This window comes from Canis lupus, chromosome 28 (genome assembly GCF_003254725.2).
Source record: "Canis lupus dingo isolate Sandy chromosome 28, ASM325472v2, whole genome shotgun sequence".
NCBI classification, from domain to species: Eukaryota; Metazoa; Chordata; class Mammalia; order Carnivora; family Canidae; genus Canis; species Canis lupus.
In genome coordinates this window covers 15,353,504-15,370,999 of record NC_064270.1, presented here as the reverse complement: position 1 = coordinate 15,370,999, position 17,496 = coordinate 15,353,504, and the positions used below count along the sequence as shown (strand labels likewise).

General features: G+C 45.0%; 1 protein-coding gene across 3 annotated transcripts in view; it reads right to left on the bottom strand.

Moving 5' to 3' along the window:
- The window catches only part of WBP1L (WW domain binding protein 1 like), a 66,434-nt gene that overhangs the window by 38,016 nt on the left and 10,922 nt on the right, over positions 1 to 17,496 (bottom strand). The window contains exon 1 of one of the 3 annotated variants that reach the window (XM_035707880.2): positions 3,288 to 3,487. The exons of 1 other annotated variant lie outside the window; for it this stretch is intronic. In XM_035707880.2, the coding sequence (XP_035563773.1) occupies positions 3,288 to 3,374 (87 nt within the window). In that variant the 5' untranslated portion in view covers positions 3,375 to 3,487. Of the gene's footprint in view, positions 1 to 2,883; positions 3,115 to 3,287; positions 3,488 to 17,496 lie in introns of those variants that run through there. One more of the 3 variants, XM_025467058.3, reaches the window with a different exon arrangement.

Below are 17,496 nucleotides of genomic sequence, written 5' to 3'. Positions count from 1 at the left end.
GTGGCTCAGTCGGTTGAGCATCTGACTCCTGATTTCAGCTCAGCTTATGATCTCAGGGTCATGGGATCGAGCCCCAGATTGGGCTCGGTGCTCAGCTCGGAGTGTGCTGGAGATTATCACCCTCTCCCTCTGCCTCTGCCCCTCCCCTGGTTGTGTTCTCTCTCTCTCTCGCTCTCTCTCTCTCTCTCTGTCTCTCTCTCTGATAAATACATAAAATCTTACAAAGAAAAAAAAAAGCTTCTATTACCATTTTCCTAGCTAGCTGAACAACTTTGGGCCAACGGCTTACCTCAGCATGCACTTCTGCAGAAATAGAATCACACTACGACGTAAGACAGGGTTGTTATGTGGATTAAGAGAGAAAAGAAATGTACGAAAGTTCATACGTATTATGTATGATAAAGACCAATAGAATATATATTTTTGTCATTTTTAAAAGACAGAATTATTAACAAGTAATCTTTAGAAAGCTAGCTTTTCTATAGCTCCAGTAAAGAATAGTTATACTGTCAGACACAGAAATGCTAGAAATACACAGAGCCTGCCTAGGGCTCTGCACTCAACCTGGAATCTGCATAAGATTCTCCCTCTGCCCCTCCATGCACCCACCCTCCGCCCCTGAGTGTACACATGTTCTCTCTCAAATAAATAAAGCTTTTTTTAAAAAAAGGAAAGAGGGATCCCTGGGTGGCGCAGCGGTTTAGCGCCTGCCTTTGGCCCAGGGCACGATCCTGGAGACCCGGGATCGAGTCCCACGTCGGGCTCCCGGTGCATGGAGCCTGCTTCTCCCTCTGCCTATGTCTCTGCCCCCCCCCTTCTCTCTCTGTGTGACTATCATAAATAAATAAAAATTAAAAAAAAAAAAAGGAAAGAAAGAAAGAAAGAAAGAAAGAAAGAAAGAAAGAAAGAAAGAAAGAAAGAAAGAAAGAAAGAAGAAAGAAAGAAACAAGAGCTTAAGATTCACCTGCTCTTGATCCTCTGAGATGCTCCCCAGGACCACCAACTCAGCCCTTCACTTGATCTACTACATCCTCTCACTCAGCTGAGGGGCCCTCCTCTTCTTGACTGGTCAATATACAATGTGACTAGCATATTCGTATAGTAAGCGACAGCCTCCCAACGCCCAGAGAGCTCACGCTGATAGGCCTTTCCACTCCACCCTCCACCTCTAGTCCTTGGGCTTCTAGTTCTCCATATCTGTGGGCTCTCGCATCCCTTAGGGATGAGTACATAGAAATAATGGTTACATTTTTACTAAATGCCCACTCTCAGCCAGCCAAGGTACCTCATGTTTTAAATACATTCTTTTGTGAAAACCTCTCAGTAAGTCTTCCAGTAGGTTTTATTATTTTCATTTCAAAGATGAGGTTCAGAGCAGTTAAGGGCCGGCCCAAGACCCTGGAGTGGCAGGTGGGAGGACAGGATATGGACACAGGCCTTTCTGGCTCCCCAGCCCTGCTCCTCCCACCCTACCACAAAGTTTCCACCTCTTGCCTCCTGACATCTGACATGCATGCATGGGATGTACCATTTCCAATGCTGTACAAAATCCTCACCAGGGGGACACTTGGGTGGCTCAGTAGTTGAGGGCCTGCCTTTGGCTCAGGTCGTGATCCCAGAGCCTGCTTCTCCCTCTGCCTATGTCTCTGCCTCTCTCTCTGTGTCTCTCATGAATAAATAAATAAAATCTTAGAAAAAAAATCCTCACCAGGTCTCCCTCTGCCCATAGGTTAAAAGGACATCCTTTCTTGGGGACAGAGGAGGTGCTCAAATATCCCCCAACCCCCTGGCCTATCAGCTGCCCCAAAGAACACTGAAGATTAACAAGAGAACCGACGGTATGTATGGAGTGAGCTTTTCAGAGACACTTAATTTTAAAGAATTTTGGGCAACCCAAGGGAGATTTGCTCACCTAGCACTTTTCTAACAGTGAGACTAAACCAGCAGTCCCTAGCGGCAACTCGCTAAGACTTCTGCTTTCATCTCATCTATGGCTTTTCCTCAACCAGGAACAGGCAGCAGAGGGTGTGTGTCTGTCCCTACCCCCTCTTACAGCCACTGGTTACAGTCACACATTCCGATACAGACATGCCTCTTAGACCAAAGGGGGTGGGGTGGGGTGGCCAACTCTCAGAAGCCCTGGAACAAATAGTTGGCAACAGCTGTGTTCTCAGCAGACAGCAGTTGGTCTCTTGCTACTGTTTTCTCATTCCACACCAGGTTACGGGCTATAATTTAGTGCCTCTACTTCAAACAGCAGTTTGCATAGCTATCAAGACTCTACCACAGGGGTCTGCTGGCTCTGAAAAATCTGCCAGGAACACCGAAATGTGGCCAATCCCATCCCCATCCCTCTGAGATAGCCAGGTTGTCCCTGAGCCACACAGCCCCGACCACATGCCCACAAGGAGAAAGCCTCAGGTGCCCATTCCTCTAGTTGATCCCCCCTACCCCTCACATAGAATCTCTTTAGAACGAGAGAGAAATGTTAAGAAATCTCTGCTAACTAACCAAATCAAAATGTAGAAGGAAGAAAAGCAGTTTGGATCAAGAATCTAGTCTGCCTCTCCTTCTCCCCAGTCTCTCCCCTCAGCTGTTCCCTCTCTAAGGCTTTGGAAACAGCTTTATGGTTTCTAATGGAAAAACAGAATGGACAGCCCCCAGAGACCTCAGGGATGTATGGGGTTAAGAACACAGTGGCTCTGGAAGGAAGGAACAACTAGCACACAAGAAGACTGGAAATTTCTGCACGGGAGCTGGCCTGCTCTAGCTGCGAGAGACATTTTCTCAAAGGTTCCCTCCACCCAAAGCTGTAGTACAACAAACAAGCTCCCACCCTTCTTCCCTGCCCAAACCCGATCGACGGATAACCAGTTCAATTACCTGTCTAAGACCCAAAAGGAAAGGCATCCTGCAAGAGCATCGTCCACACTAACGTTTGGAACAAAGGGCTTTTAAAAGTTAAGGTCTTGGAATGAGCATTTCCCCAGGTGGGCCTGCGTGCTCGGCGGTCCCAGCTAAACGGCCTTCCTTAGCAAAGAAGAGAAAGTAAACAGAGTCCTGGGACCAGGCAGGCGCTCTCCCTCCTGCTGTCCTCGCTACTCCCCCCGCCTGGCTCCGACCCACCCCCACCTTCTCGTGACATATCTCAGACGCAGCAAAGCCCAAGCTGTCTGCCAAGGGGGAAATGACATCAGTTCAGGCACAGCAGAAACAACTCCAGACAGCTGCTGTGGAATACTGAGGAGGATGTGCTGCAAACTCATGATGGCCAGCCCCGGACCCACCTCGCGCTGGAGCCGGAGACGGGAGGGCTGCCGCTCTACTCGCTCTACTCGCTCTACTCGGGTCCCCTCGGCTCTGAGCTGGTGCATAGAAATCAAATCTCTCAAGCTGAAATGGGCTACATTTCTCTGAATAAGGACTGGCCTCTAGAGCCCCCAGGCTATTGTTTCTCCTCCTTGGGAAGGAAAGTTAAGCCCAGTGATAGTCAGTTTCACCGACACTTTTCCGCCCCTGGCTCCCACTGAGTCAGTGCTCAATAAATAACAGTTGTGTTAAACCCGGTTGTCCCAACTTTCTCTAGAGATTGAGGCAATTACCAGGGAGGGTTTGGGAGGCACCTTTCCCCCAGCTAAGGTAGGACATGCTACTTCGGACACTGACCTCTGGAGCCCTCGCTTCTACAGGAGAGTTTATATTTCATAAACAAATTGCGCATGTACAGGTGCCAACATGTTTCCTCACTTGTCTTACAAAAGGTACAACAAGTCCTACGGCAGCCTCCAAGTTGCCAGTAAAGCAGATCATCTATATTTAAACCAACTCTTGGGACACCTGGGTGGCTCAGCGGTTGGGTGCCTGCCTTCAGCCCGGGGCATGATCCTGCGGTCCCGGGGTCGAGTCCCACATCCGGCTCCCTGCATGGAGCCTGCTTCTCCCTCTGCCTGTGTCTTTGCTTCTCTCTCTCTCTGTCTTTCATGAATAAATAAATAAAATATTTTTAAAAAAATAAAATATAAATAAACAGACAAACAAACCAACTCTTGCTTCTGAAAAGTTCACCTTCCTAGGTCTGTCGTGCTTTCTTCTCAAAGCTCAGGTTAGGGAGAAAATGGCTAACAGCATGCTTTGCACAAGAAAAAAAGGCCCTGGGGCTGGCCTGCTCTCACCTGGCCACCCCCTTCCCTAACCAGCAGGTCACAGCCGCTTTCCTTGGCCCTGAATCCTCTACCACAACACTAACAAAGAACAAAAGGTTCATGTTCGGATTTGTCCTTGCAAAAATGACTCCTCTCAGAGGACTTTATAAATCCAAAGTTACTTTCTAGTAACTTCTGGGGCTGCGGATTGATTATATTTTCCATCACCCAAAGCAAGTATGTCTCATCTTTTTTTTTATTTTCTGCAACAGTTTTCTTCCAGTGATATTCATCGAAGGCCTCCACGGGAGTGGCACTGTGCCGGGCATGACCCAGGTAAAATCAGAAATGGCTCTTGCAAATTAGTATCTCTCACCCCCACCTAGGACAATAAATTAGCAGCACACAACACTTATTGCATGGTGAGTAGCCAATAGTACTTTTCAATCGTTAGTGAATCCAGCCAGACACACAATGTGCTTGCTGCAGGTCTCCCACTGATGGTCAAGGTCACACTGACTTTCCTGACTGAGGAAATGAATGAGCCAAGCCAGCTGAGCCATTTCCTCGAGGCTCATGCAAAGAACAAATCCCAGCCTCATTGCTACCAGAAGAGAGAAGAGGAGTGATGGGTAGAGGGCAGTAGCTTTTGCTGCTGCAGGTGTTTCGGGGCTGGGGGCCATTCTTCAGCAAGTATGTATTCTCAGAGCCCATCCCATGCCTTGTTACCATTCACACACACAGGCCAAATTAGCAAACGGGAGGACAGGAGACAGGCAGGTCTGGGTGACCACCAGAAGACACATGCAGCACTATGATTTTTGTCAGCGAAAGTGGAGAAAAGGGCACCCACAGCCCTTCCAGGGCAACTCTGGTCTGAAATTACCTAATAAGACACAGCAGCACCTGCAATTCTCTGGAAAGAGTACCACGGCTAAGTGTACTTTTTCATTCATTGCAGTGTGCCAGACACTGTTCCAGGTGCTGATGACACTGCCATGGGCAAAATGCTCAAGGACCTTTGCTCTGATGGGCTATGGAAACATTCCACATTTCTAAATAATGCTCATCAACAGTGATCTCTGAATAAGTGGAATTGCAGCAAAATTACTAGAAATCCAAAAATAATTTTGTAAAAGTTCAATCTAAATTATCAAAATTGCATCATAGGCTTCCCAATTTTCCCCTAATGAATCATCATCCTTTTATGGATGTAACTCAAAAGCAGTGTTTCTAATCAGCAGCTGTCTACTTTTATCTTCTTACAAAATTATAAAATCCTGTGTACAAGGCAGCATTAAACTCCATGCATTACACCAAGCACAATATCCCATACTCTAACAAAATGCTGATAATAGCTTCTTTCTCACTAATCTTGTCCCTGCCCCACCCGCCAGTCCCTTGCTGACTAACCCTCACTGGGCACTGAGATATGGGGGAGGTAAGAAAGAGACAACTGGCAAATGTGGGCAGCCCTAGGAAGGCAAGTTCACTTTTTGCCATGTGACCACAACGCAATGACAAAGTAGTCAGCTTTGGGATTTCAGAGGCAAAGATGATCATTAGCAATTTCTACTAGTATGGGTAAAAAAAAAAAAAAAAAAAAGAGTCCTTTTATGTGAGCGACCCAGGCTCATACATGATAGACTAAAGTCAGTCAAATCCTTCTACGATTTTAGTCATCTGCCTGACAATGCAGAATTTAATTCAATGCTGAATTCACCAACTTAAAAAAAAGGGGGGGAGGAGTCTTACTACACCAGAATTAAGCAGGATTATGTTATCAAAATGTTGCAGTTTAACAGCTGCTTGTGGCCCCAGGTAATGTCTGAGCCACCCTTCCACTGACCTAGCCCTTTCCTCCCCAGTTTATTTTATTTTTTTAAGATTTTATTTATTTATTCATGAGAGACACAGAGAGAGAGAGAGGCAGAGACACAGGCGGAGGGAGAAGCAGGCTCCACACAGGGAGCCTGATGTAGGACTCAATCCTGGGACTCCAGGATCACATGCTTGGCCAAAGGTGGCACTAAACCGCTGAGCCACCCGGGCTGCCCACTTCCTCCCCAGTTTAGAGAACCCCCAAAGATAGGAAGAATTGCTGAAATCTTTTGGATTCTGAATAACGTTTTAAGAAGACCCCTACAAAGTGTATACGTTCACAGTTAATAGAATTCATCCTTCCACTGTAGTTGATATAAGAATCTTTCAGCAGTATTTTTCTAGGCACCCTATCCATTTATAATCTTTAAATTCTGGGATGGAGGTGGCGAGTTATTTTTTCAGTACTGACAATGAGCCATACTCTGGGCTAAGAACTCCCGTGTAACCCACCTCAAACACCACAACAAACTCATGATGTAGGTAGTACCCCCCTGTTCAGTTACAGAAACTGAAGCATATGGACACCTTGCCCTGGGTCACACAGCTAGCAGTAGGAGAGCAAGGATATGAATAAAGCCTCTAGCTCCAAAGACTCTTTCCTTGACAGTAATACAGGTGTCATAATATCAGACCAAAAGTTACCAGTGAGGCAAACACCAGAATTGAGGGTCAGTTGAACATTGAGCAGCTATGCACATGCCTAGTCAGTGCCCCAGAACCCTGTTTTAGAAGACTGCCACTTACACTGGCTCTGATAGTTGTATTCTAGAGCACAGAGGATAGGCCCTGAGGCCGCAGGACACCCATTCTGACCCACTTTAGAACCCAAGTTCTTTTTTTTTTTAAGATTTTATTTATTTATTCATAAGAGACATGGAGAGAGAGAGAGAGAGAGACAGGCAGAGGGAGAAGCAGGCTCCATGCAGGGAGCCTGACGTGGGACTCGATCCTGGGTCTCCAGGATCACGCCCTGGGCTGAGGATGGCGCTAAACCGCTGAGCCACCCGGGCTGCCCTAGAACCCAAGTTCTATGAGGTAAATTGGGAAATTCCTAAAGTTCTCATTTGTTCTCAGCACACAACTGGCCTCTGTGCAATGAGCCAGCTGGTATAGAAGATCTTCTATGCCTTGGATCTCAGGTACCTGGTGAAATGTTCCCACACTGTGTCATGGCAAGGTGAGACTGGAAGGAGACTAGGGCTAAAGGCTGGGGGTTTTTTATTTCACAATCAAGGAATGTGAAGAAACCGTTTTCTCAGAATAGGACAACAACTGCCAGGCTTCTAGGATGGGAGATAATCTCTAGACCCAAGCCATTTTTACTTCCAGGAGCTTTAGAGCAGAGGCTGCTAGGCAGACAGAACATCTAAGATGAGAGATCTTTCTTATCTTTCTCAGATGGGGCACAGGCATATCAAAATGCCTTCCAGTTTGGACTCAAAAACAACAACCAAAAAAAACCCCAAACCAAACCAAACCAAACAACAACGACAGAAACCCAGAAGTACAGATGAACTCCAACCCCCAAACTGAAGTGAGCGCCACAAAAGTAAAACCGAGGCATCCTCATATCCTGAATGTAAGGCTGGGCATCAATAAAAGGATCCTGAAGTAATTATTTTGGGGAATGCCATGGGAAAGATTCCAAACCCAAAACAAAAATTTGCAGAACTCTGCCAAGTAAAAATGCTAAAGACTGCTTAGTTGCCAGAAACCAAGAATATTAGCTTATCTGTGTCCTGGGGCTGGACAAAGGCAAACATGTAGCAAGCCTGCTGAGACAAGAAAACACACCTTTCCTGGTTTCTGAATAGGACAAGGAGTTCTACAAGTCACACAGGGCTTGCAGGGGTGTCTGGTAGAGTGTCTATGGATATAGCGGCGCCTGGCTGACGCAGTCGGTAGACCATGGAACTCTTGATCTCGGGGTCATGTATTCGAGCCCCCATGTTGGCTATAGAGATTACTTAAAAACAAAAACCAAAAATCTAAAAAAAACCTATGGCTGCTTTCCTACTATTGAGTCTTCCGGAAAAGATGGCCAGGCAAACAGCCCTTAACTGTGGTATGCAATCACTTGCTAAACATCAAACAATATGTTTAGAGAGGAGTACTCTAACATATGTTGATATCTCAGCCCTTACAAGTGAAAAAGAAGAGCTTCAGTGAAGTTAGGTAACTTGTTCAAGGACACACACCTAGTAGGCAGGGGAGCCAGGGCTTCAATCAGGCCTGTGTGACTCTAAAATGGCTTACACATGCATGGAGATGGTATTCTGATATTGTAAATGTCACTCTCCCCTAATCTGTGACCCAGAAAGTAACAGTCACATCCAGCCCATTCTGGCTGTAGCATCAGGATGAGGAGGATGCACTATTGGATGAACTAGTCTTGCCCTGGAGGATTTATTTATTTCATTGCCCAGTGAAGGAGAAAAGACAGCATGTACAGAAACAAACAGAGGCATCCTATAATAAACGTAGGGGAGCAGTAGAGACAGTAACTGCAAGAAGAGCTCGAAGAAGGGAGGTCAGTCAGGGACAGAATGGCCAAAGAAAGCTGCATCAAGACAGGTACTAGGGACACCTGAGTGGCTCAGTGACTGAGCGTCTGCTTTGGCTCAGGTCATGATCCTGGGGTCCTGGGATCAAATCCTCCATCAGTCTCCCTGCGGGGAGCCTGCTTCTCCCTCTCCTGTGTCTCTGCCTATCTCTGTGTGTCTCTCATGAATAAATAAATAAAATCTTTTAAAAACAAACAAACAAACCCACAGAAAACAAAAGACAGATACTAAAATAACACGTAGGCTAGGGGCAGGAAGATGAGCATGGCAGGCAGAGCCAAGTATAGCCCAAAGCATAGAAACAAGGAAACATGGGGCATCTAAGAAAGACACAAGATTGGGCACAGATGAGTTGGAGGGAGAAGGCAGAAAGAAGCCCCATGCACCAAGGACCTCTGACTGGCACATTTGTTCTTTATGATGACTGCAGTAGCATCATGAATAGCAAGGACAGGATTTTCTAGTTTACTTAATATCTTAGGCTCTCTATTTGTTTGTTTACATCTTGGAGTTGCTCCTGTTCCACTCTGGGGAGGGTGGGGGAGGTGGAGGGAAGATACCATTTTCAAAGATCTTTTAAATAGAGAGAGAAATAAAAGCAGAAGGTGATGATGAAATCTTAAGAAAATTCCTCTATGTAAGTCAAGTTCTGACCCAGCTGTCTTGTCTGAGAAAAAGAGAAGGAAAAAACAAAACAAAACAAAACACAAAATAGCAGAAGCTGAGACCAGTTTAATGACAACTCCCTGAGGTTCCTGGCTTTTCCACCCCCTAACAAGAAAATCCTTCTGGGTTGACAATCAATCACTGCAAATATTTATTACCTTCCGGGGACAGATCTTTCCTGTGCCTGCTCCCTCTAGAGAGTGCAGGGGTCTCTGAAACTCAGCGTTGACCGTGAACTGTCCCTGAGTTAATGGGCTGCCACTAATCTGCAACTCTAGCTTTATCAAGTACAACAGCAGCCTTGTTTGTTTTTGTACCAAAATGCCAGGTTCATTTTTTTTTTCCTGCCCTGAAAACAGTTGAACCCCCACCAAACCAGCAAGTAGCCAAGAATTACATGATAATCAGCAAGCTCTGGCTCATGGCTCAGGGCACTCTCCATGTCTCCTCCCAAGCTGCTCTCTAAACTGAAGATTGGACTAAGAACAAAAAGAGGGACATGCCACTTGATGGGATGAGCACTGGGTGTTATACTACATGTTGACAAACTGAATTTAAATTTTAAAAATGTAAGAGGAACCCGGGTGGCTCAGCGGTTGAGCATCTGCCTTTGGCTCAGGTCGTGATCCAGGGATCCTGGGATCGAGTCCCTGCTCTGGGCTCCCCTCAGGGAGCCTGCTTTTCCCTCTGCCTATATCTCTGCCTCTCTCTGTGTGTCTCTCATGAATAAATAAAATCTTTTAAAAATAATTAATTAATTAATTAATTGTTTTTAAAAGGAGGGACATGGGTCACACCCAGTATCTGACACACACTGCGATGCAACCTCCGAAAAGCCTTAACTCCATTAGGAAAATTAGTCTTCAAGGTCTCTGCTAAATCTGATTTCACTTTTCCCTTTATCTCAGCTTGGAACAAGACAAGGAGAGACGTGACTCACTTCAGGTGGAAACACGCGTATAGTGGTGGCAGGCCCACCGGAAGGGCTAACAGCAAAGTCATTTTATTAAAGGCACCTGAACTCTTGAGTTGCTGGAAGCAGCTCCAGGCCCTATGGATGCAAGGTCAGAAGAGTAACTATTCACACTGCCCAGAAACCATCCTGGTTGTGCTTATACAGGGAAATCCACCGACTCTTTTAGGGGTCATAAACTCAGCAAAATGATTTCTTCTCAGGCCTGTCTCCTCCTCTAAAGTAGAAGCAACATAAAAGCAAGATGTCTAGGGACGCCTGGTCTAGGGATCAAGTCCTGCATCCGGCTCCCTCTGGGGAGCCTGCTTCTTCCCCTGTCTATGTCTCTGCTTCTCTCTCTCTCCGTGTCTCTCATGAATAAATAGATAAAATCTTAAAAAAAAAAAAAAAGCAAGATGTCTAACTACCACTTCTGTGTCCCTCATCTTACCAACCAATGCCTTGCACAAAGTAAACCCTCAAAAAAGATTGGTACATGGATAAAGAGATAGATGAATAAAGAGAAGACTGTAAAAAGGAAGTTACTACAGCTGAATTCCCAGAAGACAGTGCAAGTGACATGTTCATGGCCACAGAAACCCGATAAACAGCTAAGAGGTCAGAAGAGCACATGGATATAACTAGGAAACCCTGTGTGTCTCCATTATCTGTATATCTGTAATTTCTCTACAGAGGAATTTAAAGCATTTAAACCATCTCAAAAGCAAAATTCCCTTAGAATGGGATGTGACCTAACCCCTATTCATTTTTTGATTATGGGGACTGGGATGAAGCTGCTCTTGGTTTTGCTGCCGATCACCAGCTAACTTCATTAAGCAACACCTAGAAGTTGTCTTTTTTTTTTTTTTTTTTTTTTTTTTGTATAAAGGATCGTGAAACTTAATGAGGTCTAGCTGGAAATACAGCTCCTGGCACTATATCTTCCCTCATTTCTTGGATCTTATGTAAATCAAATATTACCTCCTCCCTCCTTGGGCTATTCGATAACCAATCTACTCCAGGTCTTGAGAGTTCATGGTCAAAAGCACCAGAAGGAAACATTACGACAAAGTTATCCCTCCCATAAGTTGTAGGGAGTGGAAAAGCTTCTGCAACACACACCCCCGCAGCCCAAGGGAAACAATGATGAAGAGTGGTAAAACTGGAGAGGGCATCATAACAGATGAATCCTCTGGTCCTTTCGTCATAATATGCCCAACCATAGGCCACACCTGAACCCTGGACTCCCAGGCCACAGAGAGTGAGGCAACAAAGCTGACAGTATGTAACCCTACTTCAAAACCATATTGACCCACCGTCCAAATCATGCAGCTCTAGAGCAAAAGCAGAAGTAGGCAGAGAGATGCTACATTACAGGCCTAAGGCTTAGGGAGAGAAAAGCTAAAAGTGCCTTTGAGAAAGCATCTCCCATCATGGCAAGCAAGAAGGGCCTTCCCTGAAAAATAAAATTAGCAGGTACTCATATCTTTATGACTATATCTATTGTTCCAAAGTCTTCCACTTTATTCAAGATTCACATTCTGCTCAATATTGCAGAAAAGGTGGAGCTAGGCAGTGAGACAGTAAGTCATCATCCTTGTAGAATTCAGTTTATAAACTACTTTCACATCCATTTTAGTTGCTCCTTGTATCAGCTGGTGACAGGGCTAGAAGTTTTTACATACCCCACTTGCCAGACAATATAGTGAATGTCTGAAAATGTGCAATGACCTAGGGCCAGACTTAGCGCTTCTGACTGAAGGGGCAGAGGTCTTCCCATGGAACCCCAGCAAGTGACACAAACTAGACTCTACTGGGGCTCTGGCATTCTCCCTATTCTCATGACCCTACCCCAACTGCTTAAATTCTCTGAGGTGGTTGGCTACTTCTATCAGCGTCACCCAGAGATGGCTTTGACGCAGCCATTTCTGCGATAAGAGGCTCATGTGGTCAAAGAAGTCCGCTGTCTCTCCTGGAGATTCAGGACGCAGGTGCTTTATAGTTAAGCCTCTGAGGAGTCTCACAGTTAAGAAGCCTGCTAAAACCCAAATCTCCTACATTTCAAATGGCACAGTCTTTCTTTCTTACCAAACATCTGTTCATGGCATCATTATCTCTATGGTTTCTGTCAGCCTCCACAGAACAATTCTGTGTTCCCGTTCTCCCTCAGCAGCTTTTGTTCATCTGTGTGAAACCCCCCCCCCCCAGTTCTGTACCTTGAGGGCAAGCATAGTCAGGCACAGGACAGGGACACGCAGCTGAGGCCCCCAGAGAGGTGAAAAGAGGACAAACTATGCTGACAGGTCTTCTGCTTTTCTCAGGTTTTTCTGAACGTTTGTGCAATCTCAGATAAGAGTAGGATTTCCCCCCAAATTCTCCCTATGCTAGAAATTGAGTGCAAAAGTCCTAAGTTATTCTTATACTTTAGGTTGGAAAGGGAGATCTATTGTGACAAGATGACAAAGAAAGGGTTTTGTTGGTTTTTTTTTTTGGCGGTGGGGGAGGTTTGCCGTGGTTGAGACTCCACCACTGGATGTGGTCAAGTGAAAGAGAAAGCTGTAGTTGGAAGGGTGCCTCTGACACTCACAGGACTGGCGGGGATTCCCGGGGAGAAATTTTTTTTTTTTTTAGTTTTTATTTATTTATTCCTGAGAGACAGAGAGAGAGACAGAGAGAGAGAGAGGGGCAGAGACATAGGCAGAGGGAGAAGCAGGCTCCATGCAGGGAGCCTGACGTGGGACTCGATCCCGGGTCTCCAGGATCCAGCCCTGGGCCAAAGGCAGGCACCAAACCACTGAGCCACCCAGGGATCCCGGGAGAAACTTTTTTTAAAGTAGAGGAGCACTTAGTGAGGCTTACTTACTTAGGAAAGCTGAAGAAGTGTCATTTATTAGCTGAATTTTCTTTTTAAAAGATTTTATTAATCTATTTGAGAGAGAGAGAGAAAGAGTATGAGTGGGCAGAAGGAGAGGGAGAAGCAGGCCCCCTGCTGAGCAGGGAGCGGGACGCAGCGCTCCATCTCTTAGGGCCCTGAGATCATGACCTGAGCCAAAGGCAAAACTTTAACTGACTGAGCCACCCAGGTGCCCCCGTATATTAGCTGAATTTTCTTTTTTTTTTTTTTTTTAAGATTTTATTCATGAGAGACAGACAGAGAGAGAGAGGCAGAGACACAGACACAGGCAGAGGGAGAAGCAAGCCCCATGCAGGGAGCCCGACATGGGACTTAATCCCAGGACCCCATGATCACAACCCAAGTCAAAGGCAGGCGCTCAACCGTCAAGCCACTCAGGTGTCCCTTAGCTGAATTTTCTAATGGTGTTTTTATCTCTGGATATAATTTAAGTTCTCACATGCAAGATCTTTTTTTTTTTAAGATTTTATTTATTTATTCATGAGAGACACAAAGAGAGAGGCAGAGACACAGGCAGAGAGAGAAGCAAGCTCCCTACAGGGAGCCTGATGCGGGGCTCGATCCCAGGACCCCGGGACTGCGACCTGAACCAAAGGCAGACGCTCAACCACTGAGCCATCCAGGTGCTCCACATGCAAGATCCTATAACACTAAGCAATTATTGTCAATTTTTTAGGGTATGATACGATAGGGTGGTTGTGCTGAGGAACAAAATCCTTTTATCTTTTAGAGATCAAACAGAACTATATGGTTGAAATGATATGGAGTCTGCAGTCTTCTTCAAAATAACTTCACCAGGCACGAATGAAAGTGAAAGTGGATACAGACAAAAGAGGATAGGCCATGACAATAAAATGCTGAAGTTGAGTGATGGGGACATGGGGGTTTATTATACCATTCTCTTTATTTTTATTCTATATTTTAAATTTTTCCATAATACAGATATTCAAAGGATTCTGTCCTAAATAATGTCCGCTCTTGACCCAAAGGAATATTAAGCTTTACAGAGCCCTTGAAGGAACTAAGGAACACCAAAAGCTCAAGTGACAAAAATAAAAAAAGAATACACTGGGCTTCCCCCAAATGAAAAATGATTGTGCTTCAAAGAAAGAGCATGATCAAGAAAGTGAAAGACAAAACAAAACAAAAACCACCGCAAGGGAAAAATATTTGCTAATCATTTATCTGTTAAAGGACTCATAAAGCGTTCTTAATTGTGAGACTCCTCAGAAGCTTAACTGTAAAGCACACGCATCATGAGTCTTCAGGAGAGACAGTGGATTTCTTTGACCACATGGGCCTCTTATCGCAGAAATGGCTGCATCAAAGCCGTCTCTGGGTGACGTTGATAGAAGCAGCCAGCCAACTCAGAGAAGGTAAGCAACTGATTCCAGAGTCATGAGAATAGGTGGTAGCACAGGAGAATGCCAGAGCCCCAACAGAGTCTAGTCGAAAGGAAAACCCTCTGGACAGTCACTCACTGGAATTTCATGAGAAGATTTTGTCCCTTGTAGTCAGATAAGGGTCTTTAAAATGGGCAAAGATGGGACGTGTGGGTGGCTCAGTGCTTGAGCATCTGCCTTTGGCTCAGGACCTGATCCCAGGGTCCGAGATCGAGTCCCACATCAGGCTCCTTGCAGGGAGCCTGCTTCTTTCTCTGCCTATGTCTCTGCCTTTGTGTCTCTCATGAATAAATAAAATATTTTTAAAAAATAAAAATTAAAAAAATAAAATATTTTTTAAAAATAAAAATTAAAAAAATAAAATATTTTTTAAAAATTAAAATTAAAAAAATAAAATGGGCAAAGAATTGAACAGACTTTTTTTGTCCAAAGATACATGAGAACATGAGAAACGTTCAACATCATTTGTCATTAGGGAAACGCAAATCAAAACCACAATGAGGGTGCTGGGGTGGCTCAGCCGGTTAAGCATCTGCCTTCAGCTCAGGTCATGATCCCAGGGTTCTGGGATTGAGTCCCAAGCAGGGCTCTCTGCTCAACGGGGAGCCTGCTCCTCCTTCTCCCTCTGCCTGCTGCTTCCCCTGCTTGTGCTCTCTCTCTCTGTCAAATAAATAAAGTCTTTAAGAAAAAAACCCACAATGAGATACTACCTCATATCCATTATAATGGTTATAATAAAAAAGATAAATAATAAATGTTGGAGAGGATGTACAGAAATTGGAACCCTCATAATTGCTAGTGGGGAACATGGCATGGTACAGCCACTTTGGTAAACAGTCTGGCAATTCCTAAAAAAAAATAGACACAGAGTTATCACATGACCTTCTAGGTATATCCTAAGAAAATGAACACAGATATACTCACAAAAACTTGGATAATGTTCATAGCATTATTCCTAGTACCCCCAAAGTGATAACAGCCCAAATGTCTATGAGTTGACTGATGGATGAATAAAATATGTCATACCCATACAACAGAATATGAATGGAAAGGAAAAAAGTACCGGCACCAGCTACAACATGGATGAACCCTGAAAACACTATGTGAAGTAAAAGAAGCCAATCACAAAACAAACATGGTGTTAGGATTCTATTTACATGAAGTGTTCAGAATGGGAAAACCCACAGTGGCAGAAAGTAGAGGAGTGGTTGCCAGAAGCTGGGGTCTGGGAAGGGGAGGGCTCAGGAAGGGAACCCGCTAATTAATATAAGGTTGCTTTCAGGGCACCTGGGTGGTTCAGTGGTTGAGCAACTGCCTTCGGCTCAGGGCATGATCCTGAGGTCCTTGGGATCGAGTCCTGCATCGGGCTCCCTGCATAGAGCCTGCATCGGGCTCCCTGCATAGAGCCTGCTTCTCCCTCTGCCTCTCTCTGTCTCTCTCATGAATAAATAAATAATCTTTAAAAAAAAAATAGATAGGGGATCCCTGGGTGGCGCAGCGATTTAGTGCCTGCCTTTGGCCCAGGGCGCGATCCTGGAGACCCGGGATCGAATCCCACGTCGGGCTCCCGGTGCATGGAGCCTGCTTCTCCCTCTGCCTATGTCTCTGCCTCTCTCTCTCTCTCTCTCTCTCTCTCTCTGTGTGACTATCATAAATAAATAAAAATTAAAAAAAAATAGATATAGGGTTGCTTTCTGGGGTGATCAAAACGTTCTGAGATAGATAGGGGTGATAGTGGCCTAATCTTGTGAACATGCTAAAAACCAGTGCACTGCACACTCTGCAAGGGTGAACTTTACGGTATGTGAATTATCTCAATAACGCTGTTATTATTTTTAAAAAGCCTCAGAAAACATCCTCACCTCAGAACAGGAAGTACAGTATACATTGGTACAGGACACTGTGGCGAGAGCCGACAGACCTGCGTGTGGTCTAACACTATGGTCAGAATGGATGTCCAACCACAGCTCCCACGCCCAAGACAAGGTACACTTCTTTGCTGGTGATAACCTGACTCTTCCTCACTGGAGAGGGCACAGCGATGTACAGATCAGGGTAACAGTATATATATATTCTAACTTTAACTTAACCTGTTCTAAGAATAAACAATTTCCATACTTTATTATTAGAAAACAATTTCTGGAAAAACACCCCTCATCAGACTGCCAAGGGTGGTGAATATGGAAAGCGAGTCCACATGCCTCTGGACTAGGAGCTCACTAAAATATACTCTTAAATTCTTCCACTGGAAACAGATCTTGGGTCAGTCAGGAAATAAGGAAGTCTTAAGGCTTCCCAAAGCTTTAAAAAAAAAAAAAAAAAAAGATAATTGTACAGGCTAACATTTACCAAGTAATTACTAGTGGCAGGCACTGTTCTAAGTGCTTTGTAAGTACTAACTCAATTAATCCTTACAATAACTCAATTAACCCAAACAATAACGCTATAAGCTAGGTGCTGTTATCCCATTTTACAGATGAGGATACTGAGTCAACCAATTAGCCTAAGATTATATGGAGGTAGTCTGGCTCCAGAGTCTACACTCTCACTGATGGTATTTCCAAGTATTCCTTCTTCTGGGATGACCACCACAGAAGGGCGGTTCATGAGACTTGTGTGCCACACAGCAACTGGCCAACAGTTCCAAGCCACCTGCCTGACATCTTCCAGGCACCTACTAACCACATCCTTCAACACCTCAGCAGGCCACAGCTCCGCTTCCCTAGCTCCAGGCACACTGCCCTCCTCCTTCACAACAAAGGGAGCAACCTGGTTTGCAGACAGGGAGGAGACTTGAAGCTAAGCAGATCGAAGACGTAAATGGGTTTTTGAGAAAGAAAATGTGAGAAAGGCATGTGGAAATGTTCTCCACATGCCTGTGTTGAGTCAGAAGAAGGCACACCTTCAAGGATAAGCTGAAGGTACAGATGAAGACATGTTGCTTACACAATGTGTGGGGAAATGAGCCCCC